The sequence below is a fragment of the Gymnoscopelus braueri genome (assembly GCF_963280865.1).
Source record: "Gymnoscopelus braueri genome assembly, chromosome: 22".
NCBI lineage: Eukaryota > Metazoa > Chordata > Actinopteri > Myctophiformes > Myctophidae > Gymnoscopelus > Gymnoscopelus braueri.
Window position 1 is genome coordinate 22234304 of NC_137624.1, and position 12768 is coordinate 22247071.

General features: G+C 40.8%; 1 protein-coding gene across 1 annotated transcript; it reads right to left on the reverse strand.

Annotated features, from left to right (window-relative positions):
- Positions 1-705: 705 nt before the first annotated feature.
- Positions 706-12768, reverse strand: LOC308078109 (protein phosphatase PTC7 homolog). The gene is made up of 6 exons (XM_080419190.1): positions 12237-12768; positions 8450-8629; positions 6048-6246; positions 4703-4826; positions 4442-4571; positions 706-3247 (listed from the first exon to the last, which is right to left on the reverse strand). The coding sequence occupies exons 1-6, from the start codon at positions 12436-12438 to the stop codon at positions 3189-3191; spliced, it is 894 nt and encodes a 297-aa protein (XP_080275316.1). The 5' UTR covers positions 12439-12768; the 3' UTR covers positions 706-3188.

Below are 12768 nucleotides of genomic sequence, written 5' to 3' on the forward strand. Positions count from 1 at the left end.
AGGCTGAAACTGTGCACCAGCACCACACCACAGTTCACCGCTCCTGCTTCTGTGCATGGAATATTTTTTTTAAATCTCAAATGTCAGTAAAAACTAAATTCATCTTTACATATAAACCATTTTCTTCACTTGCTTGAGAAAATAGAATTATAATTATTTTAAATAAACTGAAGTGCACAGTAGTTTAAAGGACAGATATTAATGGATGAGGCAAGTTGTATGTCAACTGACATTCAGTACAATGACAACTTAGTTTATGTCAGGGGTCCAAATAACTAGTGGGAAATAATTCATGCACAAAAGAAAAGGGGTCTCATTTCTGGATAAGCGTAAAACCAGAAATATATTTTAATCTATATTATGGTATTCATTGGAGAACTCAAGTTTTGGTTGCACTGGTACTCAAGCTTATAGAATTGTTTATAAAGTCCTGTTTGACTGTTTCAGGAAAGATGCCGAGTTGAGACTGCTGCTTGTTTTCCTTCTTCTTTTTTAGACCAGACAGTGACACTATTTGTCACAATGTTATCTTGACAGCAGGGCCCAGATAACTGTACCCTAATGACATGTCTATGGCTTTCCTTCTTTGGTTGTATAAACCTGCCTTGTAGATCATCATAGATAACCAGTCGCATACATCTAAAGCCATAACTATGATATAAGCACTAGTCTGGTGAAAGAATTTTAGGCAAGGAAGTGAAATCCCTCAGAATATTTTTATGAAAAAGACTGCGGGACATCAAGCATGAGTGGACAGTACTGTTACATGTTTTGCTTGCTAAAAAAACATAATGATGTAAGTAAATAAACGGTGTCTTTGGTGCAATTGCTTTTAAAACATTTTCCAAACCACATGGACAAGTGTGGGCAGCATATCATCAGTTATAAGAAAGGGAATGGACAAAATACCAAGACCAGGACAGTATCATGATTTTGAAGAGCATGACTCCATTAAATCCAGCGCACACATTTACATACAATTAATACAATCATGATGACCATGTTCACGTAGATCATGTACAGGTATACACAGACAGTTGCATTACAAAATAGAAGCAGCAAATTATTACAAAGGGTCGGGAAATAAAGAACCGGAACAAACTAAAAAAAAAAAAAAAAACACACACACACTCATTGCGCAACATCTGATTCATGTTAAGATAGCATTCAAATCTTTTTAAACATCCATCACACTGTGCCAGATGACACTTGGAAATCTTACTCATAAAACTAAATAACAAAGCTACAAAAATAAATCTTTTGTTTCAATTCATGCCTGACCTATCTTTGCAGTTGTAAGCATTCCCAGATGCTAGCGCCAGCTTTGCAAAATAACAAGTGTCAACATTAAATATCTCACAAATTCAACAGCTTACACTTACTCAGACATATGACACACACACACACACACACATACACACACCTCTCCACTCTACAGACACCCCAAGAACCTGCTGTGGACTGTGAACATGCACAACCCTAATGGCACTGCTGTCAATCTCAGCAGACATCTTATTTATTTTAGCCAGTGGAAGTGCAGGATTGATAAAGCTTACTTCAAGATCCGATCCATTAGCTAAAAAACATATTTCTGGATGCATGTGTATTGTGTACATTGTTCAAAATAATTACATAACTCTTTGCTTTAACAACCAAAGCAATAAAACAATGTAAAGGCCCTAAAACACAATAAACAATATTTACAACGTGTACACCAATGGATCTATTCTGTAACGGGCTAAGCCATGTGACAAAAAAAATATTTACCCTTCATTTATAGGATATACTTAAGATAACTCACTCACTAGGTATTCCAACAAGCGCATACTCTGACCAAAGCCATGGACCCAAACCCTCACTCTGCATCTCCAAACCGTAGCTCTCGATACCATTCTCACATCCATAAACTCGTCTTACAAATCCATCTTCCTTATAACCCCCACATCAACAACATTGGACAGAGTCTAAAACAGTGGCGCACAAACTTGTGTCACGACCCAAACGTGGGTCAGAGGAGATATCTATTTGGAATTGTATAATGCAATGGGAATGCAATTGCATGAGCCAAGTAATGCCAAGTAAAGAAATACTTTAAAAACATGCTGCATTGAGTAATATCAGTTTTAAACTGAATTTCCTGATAATCATAATCATATGTTGTTTACTGGGATGTTGCATGCCTTTATTTAAGCACATTTATATGATATTGGTAAAAATTTAAAAACAAAAACAAGCAAAAACTTCAGTTTGCATTAAGAAGAAGCTTTTTGACAAAATAATGATCTGTTAATTTCTGGAACTTAATCCTTTTCTTTAGATTCTGATTCTGGCTGTTGTCAGCAGTCGAAAACAATTAATTGATAATGAATTCTCATGTATGAATACTACAATGGGTAGTGGGTCGTGACAAGCATGAATCAATATTTCTGGATCATTGCTGAAAAAGTTTGTGCAACCCTGGTCTAAAACACTAAAACACAGCCACTCCGTTTCATTAGGCAACACTACCAATACAAAGTAAAATCCTCAGTGTTAATTTATCCACTTGTAACTCTGAGTTAAATTAACAGAGGATTTTACTGTGTACTTTCAAAAAATAACTCCAAAACCATGGCTTACTCCTCTTATGATATCACATTTATGAATGAGGGCTATACAACGTCAAAGTCCTCAGCCTTAAGCCTGATTTATATGTAGCTGAATGCCGGTGTTGTGCACCGAAAGTAGTAGATCTACAGGCTCCCAATGCGTCACGCCACGACAGATTGTGAGCTTGTAGTTCGGCTATCTTCGGTACACGACACCGGCACGCAACTAAGTATAACTCAGGTTTTCTCCTGGTCAGTGAAAGCAAACTGTCCCTCCCTCACATACATTACATAGAAAGTGTTCAACATCATGCAACGAGACATTGGAAACTGAAAGATATCCCCTAGCCCACTCTTCTCAGCTTCACGCGCTTCATGATCAACATGAAAATATCCTAGCTGCCCGCTTCCTGTCAACCTTTTTGAGCACCAGCACTAAAACGGACAACCTGGTAGCCTTCAGTCCCACAGCAAGGAGTGTGTGGTGTGGGGTCGGGCCTCCCCTGTCAGCCCCAAAGGAAGCAGTGCAGTTGAGAGGGCCACAGGTGGAAGACTCAGGCAGGGGGAAAGGAACGATCAGCACACATACTCAAACACACATTAGTCTGTGTATTCAGCCACAATGGACAGCAGCACTGTAATATCATCTGGTTTCCCTCCTGCAGAAAAACATGAAGACAGATGATAAGAATTTGACAGGCCTGAATCGTTTTAGGGACGAGATCAATTAAAGTCAAAATAAATAAATGAATTGGTGATTGACCAATTAATGGACAGGTTCATGCCTAAAGAATTTCACCAAATTCTTGTGACAATAAAAGTGACTTTGATTCTAATTTGTAGCCTATGTCCAAAATCATGTCTTCTTTAGGCTGGTGCACAAGAACATGGAGGGTAAAACAAATAGTACTTTATATATGACTATTTTGTCATGGCTATGATCTGAGTTACACAATCTGCTGACAGACTGTCAAGATTGCATGCAGATATACACAGTATATTTATGTTTTAGAGGTGTCACGATTCTCCAAATCCACGATTCAATTTGTCTTTTTAAAGGACTGGAATTTCAACTAACTCAACAATCACAGTCATCCTTAAGTAGTGTGTTAATGTAATGTAGCTCTGTGTTGGCAATTTATTATGTATCGCTCAGCTCAATCAATAACACCTTATTGTGAAGTTCACTGACGGGAAGTCAAATGCTTACTTCCATACGGCTTGATGAACGTACAAAAATGTGCAAAGGTCAAGGAAAATACTGCAGTTTATGAATCTGACATAAGGCACCGACATAAACAGTAATGCTTCTCATACAGAAGCCTCTGGTAAGCTTCTTGCTCCATGATGGTCTTTTCAGACAGCCTCTAGCAATTCATTTTCAATGGGGGGCGAGCGAGCAGATCCCGCCTGTCACGGTCGGCTCTGCTGCACTGGTGCAGTAGTTGAATAATCTTGGCAGTCAGTAATTTAGCTTATAATTTAGCTTTCAATAATAAAAATTATGGCTGTTGTCGGCAGTGATGACAGCAGCCATGATGATTCGGCAGTAATTCTCTTTAATAAGTGCAAAGAGAATTACGGACCTTTTGCCAGCACAATGTATCTTCACTCCGAGTCCGAAGATGACACAGTGCTGTTGAAAGGTCAGTAGTTCTCTTTGCCCTTATTAAACGTTTTAAGGTGTCCAGTGTGCTCCAGCCTTTTCCTTTTTGATGGTTTGGTCCTTGTCTGAGAAACATATACACATCACACTAACTATATATATCCTATAATGTAAAAATTGCCTTGTGGGTGGACGTGGAACATGGTCTTTCAAATGGGCACACAGTGATCATTGAAATTTGACATACCTCTGACATTCAGGCCATTGGCACAGGCAAACTGTGCAAATGGGGACATGTAGTTGGGGTCATAGGCTAGGTTATGAGCCTGCTTTGCAATGCTCTGTGCAGTCTGCAAGATGCTGTCATAGTTGGTGGTCTGCAACAACAATGCATTGCATTACAACATGGAGAAGGCACAGCAAATGTGTTTTCTGGATATACTTAAAAACACTGAGCTGGATATGCATTGCTGCATAATGTATATTTATGGACATCAAAATGTGGCACCTTGAGTTTTTTGAGCTCCTGCAGAATCATGTAATCTGGCATGTTGTCAAAGAGGCCGTCGGTGGCAGTGAGGATGATGTCACCAAGCTGGACATCAAAGGAGGAGCTGTCAGCTGCTTCAGGGCTGGTGGAAAGACGAGGGCACAGCCAGGTCGGTCACAAGTGAAACAGGAGCATGCGAGTACTGCTAGTTCCACTAACCCATTTAGACCGGCAACTCCTATACGTAACTATACCTTTCAATCCGGGAACCCCTTTTGGGGGGGTTGTTGCTATGTACAGTATATAGCAACGTAATTTTGGAATAAATATTTTTTTTCAGAAAACTTAGGTCAGGATTTAGAAGGCGTTTTTAGAATCGGCCTCAGGTCTAAATGGGTTAAGGAACATCTAGGTCTACGGTAATTCTCTCAAGTCTTGAGGGTGGTGGGGATGGTAGTCACAGCTGACTCTAAAGCAGCATGCCATGTCTTTCTATGCCATGTTTCTCTCATCTCAAGTAGATTTGCCTTTGCATTGTATTTAGCGATGGCCTAAGGTTTATCCCCTATTAAACGGTCTACCAGGGTAGGAAACTGAATGTTGTAGTAACACCAATTACTGCTACTGAATGCATGCAGCCAGCTTTTGTGTGCTTGTTATTTCACTTTCTAGCGTGCACATACCTTTGCAATTGCACAGAGACAGCTTGCGCAATAGGCTTTCACACAACAAAAAAATAAGGATGGATATAAATCATTCCCCAAAATGGATGTTGCATACAGTATCTGTGCTTCGCCTGGGATGCAATACAAAACACAGTAAGTCTACTTGAAAACGGATATACAGTAGAAGATTAAAATACATATACCCATCTTGGGGCGACCAGATACCTTTGTTTGAAAGGTAGCAGAAAAAAGATTGAAAAGAACCGGGGTAGAGAATAAAGTCCACCCTCTGATTGTCCCCCTGGGTTTCAGTATGTGGCCTCACCCACTGTTGGCATAACAGCTGAAGTGAAGGTCTGTTGTCACATGGCCAGCTCAGTAGCACATGCTGGCAGTACACAGGGAATCACGTGCATCGTAGATCAAGTTGTAAAAGACTACGGGGGGAGGGGAGATTTTTGGGGTCACAGCATCATGTGACTTACTCTAGCTAATAATGGAACCCATAAAGCTCACTCTTTGCCTTAGTTTTTGTATCAAAAAAATCATGCAAAGCCCCTTGGTAGTTTATCATTTCTCAAACTACTTTTCTTTCTTTGTAAAATGTTTGTTATGTTTTTCATAATTTCTGCTCACTTTCTTCTAGTGACAAAGAAAGTGATGCTAGGGTTCATGTGGTTAAATGTAACAGTACTGACCTATCACTGAGTACCACCCCTTCAGCCCCTGGGGGGGCAATGGACAGCTGAAAGGGAGTGTTGAAGTAGTGCTGTTGCTCGTCGGATCGGTGCACCACCTCTCCTCCTCGCACCACCAGGAATCCTGAGTCACCAAGGTTACACGTGTGCAGTCGGTGACTTCGACGATCTAGAACCACAATACAGGCTGTGCTGCTCCCTGGAGACATGAGAAAGATTGATAAGCTTATGGATAAAGCACAGAGAGAGGGAATATTTGATGAACAAGATTAACGGCCCAATTTTCACGGCGCAAGACGGCCCTAGGTACAGCGCAATTATCTTTGCTATTTTCCTACCAACACAGTAGGAACGCAGTCATTTACATGCCCAGCGCCCACGTTGTATAAATACTAGGCCTGTCCCCTGAAAGCTGTTTTTTTCTTTTGGTCAATTATTTTTATAGTGTCAGTTACGTAGGCTATACGGTGCAGAGTTCTGATGTGTCATGTACTTCTAATTTAGTCCATCTACTTCCTGTAAGTAGACTTAAAAATAAAACCAGCTGACTAATCATATTACAGGAGGCTCTTATTTTGAAATCTGCCGTTTCGAGAAGAAATACTTCTTCTGTTGCTACTATGATGCTATGAAGGTTTTGGCTAAAGTTCATATTTATAATATGAAAACCATGCTCCTGTGACTTAAACAATGTACACCGTTTGGAAGTGTGTTGAACTCTTTGAAACCATGTTAGCTAAAGTAGCGCTGCGGTTAAGAGATGTCCGCACACAGCCAGTAGCTCTGATTAAAAGTTGACTGTGCAATTATCAGGTACACAACATTTCGGTCTTTCCTCTTATGGTTATTTATTTTGTCTTGCGCCAGCGACTGCTGGATCTGCAACATAGCTCTTTGATACAGTAGCGTTGCACTCTGAACTGTTTGTAGTCCTACAGTTGATTGTTGTCAATTAAAATAAGCAGTCTGCAGTCATGTAGTTAACGGATTCATTGCTTTTAAATGTTCAGAAAATGTTCATATGGCTCTGTTGCACTTCACAATGCAATGTGCTCTAAATCAGCACTGAAAGTTCCTGAAACACATGCAATTGTAGGCTCCAATTAGGTCACCTATTTTCTATTTAAAAACGAATCGTCGACTAGTCGCATTAAATTCCTGACTCTGATTCGACTACTTAAATCCTGAGTCGGGGACAGCCCTAATAAATACCAAATGATATTGCGCCCAAGCGATTTGCGCTTTAAGACCAGCTCCAAGTTGGTCTGAAGTCCAGCGCAGGCGTTTCCTTTCTATTTACAAAGCGCAAGATTATTATATTGCATTATGGTGAGTGCCTGTTTTCATTGCATTAATGAAAACTGATCTAAATCTAATTTTATATTTTTCTTTCTTGCCCATCTCAATCTTGTCCAACTTTAAGACAGCCGGTGCTTAAGTTACAATGTCTTGTACCACTTTTTTGTCAAATAAAAAATACAGGGGGGGAAAAAAATCCCATAATTTTAATATTCTGCTATGTGTACTGCAAGAAGCCGATCATGGAGGAGGTAGATTTGAGATGAAGTCAGGGCTCTAGCTGAAAAAAAGCAAGGGCATATTCCTTTCCCTGTCCCTGATCCCCACTCCAGTAACGGCAGTCCTAACAGCCAGCAGGCCCAGTAACCTTGAGCACTGACTGTCAAGCACACACCTTGTCACAGTTTCCCAAAATATAACTAGACCTTTTGATAAACATCATGTCAAGCGGGTTAACATTTAGTGTCAGCTCTCTGAGCTCTGGCAGGATTCCAGACATACTGAATCTCAGTAGAAATGTGACCTCTTGGCATGACAGCTTTTAAAGTCTGTTTGGCCACAGCTACAGTTCCTTTCCTGTGCCTTTAAGGTAGTTTGGACCATGAGGTGCAATGTAGATCCGCGTTAAGGGGACAAAGTTTGTCCTTATGACCTCGCCGAGTCTCAGCGTCTGGGCTGAACGAAATACAATCTGATCACCTTTGAGTACAGTTTGTTACTTCATCAGTATTACACCATTCAATGGAACAAACATTGAGCCTAGTGTTCCTTCTAAAGGCATGTATAATCCTGTTCATTCTAAGCATTTGTGCAAAAGTAGTAGTGTAGCAAATTCCAACAACAACATTTGTGTTTCAGTATTTGAGAGCGAAAGAACTTTCTGTAGTTTGGTATGCTGGGCCACTGTCGACTGTCTCTGACTCATCTTGCAGCTATGTTATTTATTTAACTGAACACAGTTTAAATTGGTAGCTTTATCTATGACTCATTCTGCCATTGACTTTGTATGAAGTTAGTTAGGAGGATGGTTTAAATGCAGGACAAATTTCACGTATGAGCAAATATACCCCTTTTCCGTGCGTGAGTGTGTGTCCTATACTCACCCAGCAGGGGTACTTTGTTCTGTAGGAGCTCATAGTAACCAGAGGTGAGGATGCCCACTGGGTTAGTGGGTATGAACCGGCCTTCCTTCACCAGTCGCTCACATGTCCTCATCAGAGTGGTAGAGAACTGGGAGGGGTCGACGCCGTAGTCACGCCAACCACCCACGCCATCTGCTACACCTGATGGTACAATAACAAAAGACATTTGAGTAACAATGACAGTGTAATTAATACACTACACTTGTTAATGGCTGATATATTCCATTTTATTTCACTTAGTGTAAGACCCAACATATTATGCATTTCACTGATTGTACCGGTAATTCCATTTCCGTTTTCCCCAAGCAAAAGCCAGGATAGAAAGTCCATAATAAATGGAAAAATAGTTCACATTACATAGATAGGATGTAGACACACCAAACTTAAAGAGACACTTGCTTACACTGTGAACAAAAGTAATCCATAAACTCACTATTGCATAGACATAAACGAAGCCTGATGAGCATGTTTCAAATTTTAACAAAAACAAGTACATTGTTTTAAGAGGCTTGTGACACAAAAGCCAGCACATCTAAATTACAATCATAATTTTTTATATGATCTTATAAACTTAAAGGAAATATAAAAGGCAAGACTTTGGACAACATTACAAGTCCACCCTGCAACAACTGCACACAGCAGACTGTTATGAGCATTTACCATGATTTTGTACAATATTATTTTAATTTACCATAATTCTTCAAAAACATTGCATGGAATTGATTCATCAAATGATCAGAAAATGGACAGATTAATCGATTATTAAAACTAAAAAAGTGCTCCTCGGAGCACAGGTCTCCGCCAGGTCAGGTAGGTTATTGTGGCCTCCTGGTGGTGCTATAATAGGCCAATGTGAAAAGGGTGCTATTTCTTCTTAGGCCTTTCAATCAGACACTGCATTCATGATTTGAGGTATTTTGTTCCAAAAATTTGTTTTGCTAAATTAGACCTGCTGGTGGCGCTATAACAGGGCAATGTGAAACGGGTGGCATGACTTCCTCGGCCTAGTGGGAAGGTGCACGCAAAATTTCACGGAAATCGCACACTGCGTTGATGATTTGAGGCATTTTGTTCAAAACGAACCAAGCTTAGCCAATCAGGATAGAATGTGGAAAATTGGACAGATCCGTGTTGATCACATGACTATAGATACTGTGTACCAACATGCGTGAGGTTTGGACAAAATCTGTAGGAGTGATATCCAAAAATATGTTTTGCACAAATCAGCCTCCTGGTGGAGCTATAACAGGCCAATCTGAAGAATTCGGTGTGTGTGCACAGTTTCGTAGCGGCCGGGCTAACGGTGCCGGAGATTAGCTGTTCACAGACAGACGGACGGACACACGGACAGACACATGGACGGACGGACAGGGTGCAAAACATACTCTCGCTATGCCTTTCGGCCCGGCGAAGACAATAATGGTTCGTTTCAGCCCTAGTTACTTTAGTGGTTGATCAATAAAATGATTGACAATGACAACATTTATTTAAAAAATTGCCTGGAACCATTTACATTAACAACCACAGTATTAGGTCTGCTTAACAGGGCTGGCATCAACAGGGCTGGCATCAGTTTGACATTTTCAGGACCAATGTCAGAATGGATAGAATGAATTCTAGTGCGGTTAGTTGCTGCAGTTTTACTTATAGAAAACACTGAATCCAAATGGGTAATACGGCTTTGTTCAGACTGCAGGCAAATCTGATTTGTTTCTCAAATCTCATCTTTGGACTGAAAGTCCACACTGTTATTTGCAAGTGATCTGATTTGCATATTCAGACAGCGTGGACCTATCTATCGGCATTGGTTGCTGTGGTAACAACATAATGACATACTGTAGCAGGTGTCGTGTGAGTGTTGTTCTGTCACTTGCTGAAAATAGCAGAGTGATGCAATGCGTTATAATATTGACATTTATTTCTGTTTGCAGATGTTTTCTCCCAAATTCTAAAATAAAAAAGGTGCATGAGTGTATTGCACATTTTATTTAATGTACTTTCATTTCTGCATATGAGGACATTTATGATACCCGACGTCAGGTATCACTTTTTTCCCCATGTCAACCATTAGATAACATACACAAATTACATTCAAATATTGCATGACAATGTTTATCATTACAATTACAATAAATATCCAATATATTGGACACACTGGTTAAAGGCACCAGAGGTAAGGTAGCATCAGAAGGTATGCCTCAGATAAAAACCCATATCTGCTTAATTTCTTTCCAGAGAGAAACTAAAACCATGAATTGTTTCTATTTGTAGTGGAAATATCCATAAATGAATGAAGGAGAAAGGGCCATGGACAGTCGACCATACAAGCTGGAACCTCTGCATCCTCCTAAGTTTGCAGGAACACACTCCAGCAGGGTGACAGAGGGCAGACTAAAAAGCTTAGCTCTCAGGGCAAGTCACAAACAGTCATGGCCCATTAAGCCAAAGACATTATATCCAGATGTCACTGCACCAAGAGGTGCACACATGCACCAAACATTTTTACAAAGCTAAAAGGACCCATTAGTGTTACTTACAAATGTTGACCAGAGCCACGTTGTTTTGTCGTTAATTTCTGTCTAGGACTTTACTGCTCTGCGCTTAGATCCGATCAAGAACCCGCCTACTGTATCCGGGAAATTTGCACGTATGCATACATAAACGCACAAAGACAGTTTCCGTATCCGCTCTAGACCGGATATGCAACCAGTACAGCGAAATCGATTCCAGCGTAATAAGGACAAAGCCGTTTAAAGCCAGCTGTATTAGCTAGGTATAGCTAACAACGTTAGCAACATGGCTGCCTCCATGCACTACCATTCTGACCTTTATTCTAAGTAACAGTTTAGGCTGAAATGTTGATCTATTCTGACCTCGATTGAATCATATTTGGAGAGAGGCATTGTGTTTCTCTCGATCTGTGGGTTTATTTCAGGTTGTGTCGCCGTGGGTCTTAACACGGATCTCTTCTAGGTGAAAGGTCATATAATGGTTCACCTTAATAAAGTGTTCTCCTTCAAATGTCCACATATTCACTACACACATATCCTAATTAAATGCACATTGAGCACTGTCAGCTATGTCAAACATGACCTTGATGGCGTTGTTGTTCCCATGCTACTATAAAAGTTTTTTAAAAATGTATTGTACAAGAGGGTGGGCTGGGGGTGGAGAAGGGTCTGTTTTGTTTTCATTCGTGCCAGCGTTGCCAAGTCCGCTATTATAAGCGACTTTGGGCTTCTTTTTCCGTAAAGTTGCTTGTAAATATTGGTGGTTGCTGTTTTTTGGGCTTGTTTCTAAAATGTACTTGCTAATTTAGACTTGCTTCCCAGACTTGCTTGGAATGTTAAAAAAAATAATCCAACTATTGCACATTGTATTGCAAGAGTGTCTGAAAATAGCAGATCTACACGCTCGCATCGCGACGCGTTGTGAGCTTGTAGACCGGCTATTTTAAAATAGCCAATCAATATAGGTTCAAAGTGCTCATGTGGCCTACCGTAGTTGCTTCTTTTGGGCTTGTTTTCCTAGACCTGGCTACTGATTTCTCTCTCAAAATCTGGCAACACTGATTCGTGCACGTGCTGGCATCGCTCACTCACAACTGAAGGTCATCCAACCACAACAAGACGGATGGCATAATATTAACTCACTTCAGTGGTACTGAGTGGTAACGTAGTGGATCATGAATGGAACCAGATATGAACGTTTACAAATAATAATGATGGTTGATGCATCAGCCACGTACCCAAGACATCGGCGGACTTGTTTCGTGCTATGAAACAGGCGTCGTCCCCGTAGCACATGCCTTTCTTCAGGATCCCCTTGCGAAAGTCCTTCCCGAAGCCACAGCTGGCTGTGACCAGACTGTAGTCCCGACCGTCCGTCTGAGAGAGTCCGCCTAGGACAGCCCGGGCGACCAGTCTGCCATAAGAGAGCACGGATAACATCCCCGATCCCCCCCTGTGTGTCTTCTTCTTTACAGCCCCCCAAAACTCCACTTGATCGTCTTCTTCTGGGACAACCTTCACACAACGCTCACTTATTCGCCCATCAGTCGGTGCAAATTACGGGAGAAGAAAAGAAGAACAAGCAGGGTAGAAACGACCCCGGAAACGTCACTTAATTTGTCCGACTGACTACGATAACGATACTGTGTTTATGTTTTGGTAGATTTCATAGACACGGTTCCTCCGGTGTGCACTATTCTTCCAGACATGTTTCCACTCTTCCAACCATACACACACATGCAACACAAACACGCAGGGCTGCTGCCTGCT

Excerpts from the sequence above, each read along its gene's own strand:
- LOC308078109 (XM_080419190.1), bottom strand. The coding sequence starts at position 12,438 with ATGTTATCCGTGCTCTCTTATGGCAGACTGGTCGCCCGGGCTGTCCTA. Across the intron at positions 8,630-12,236 it reads CAAGTCCGCCGATGTCTTGG|GTGTAGCAGATGGCGTGGGT; the intron begins GTACGTGGCTGA and ends TTGTACCATCAG. Across the intron at positions 3,248-4,441 it reads CAATGGCCTGAATGTCAGAG|GAGGGAAACCAGATGATATT; the intron begins GTATGTCAAATT and ends GTTTTTCTGCAG.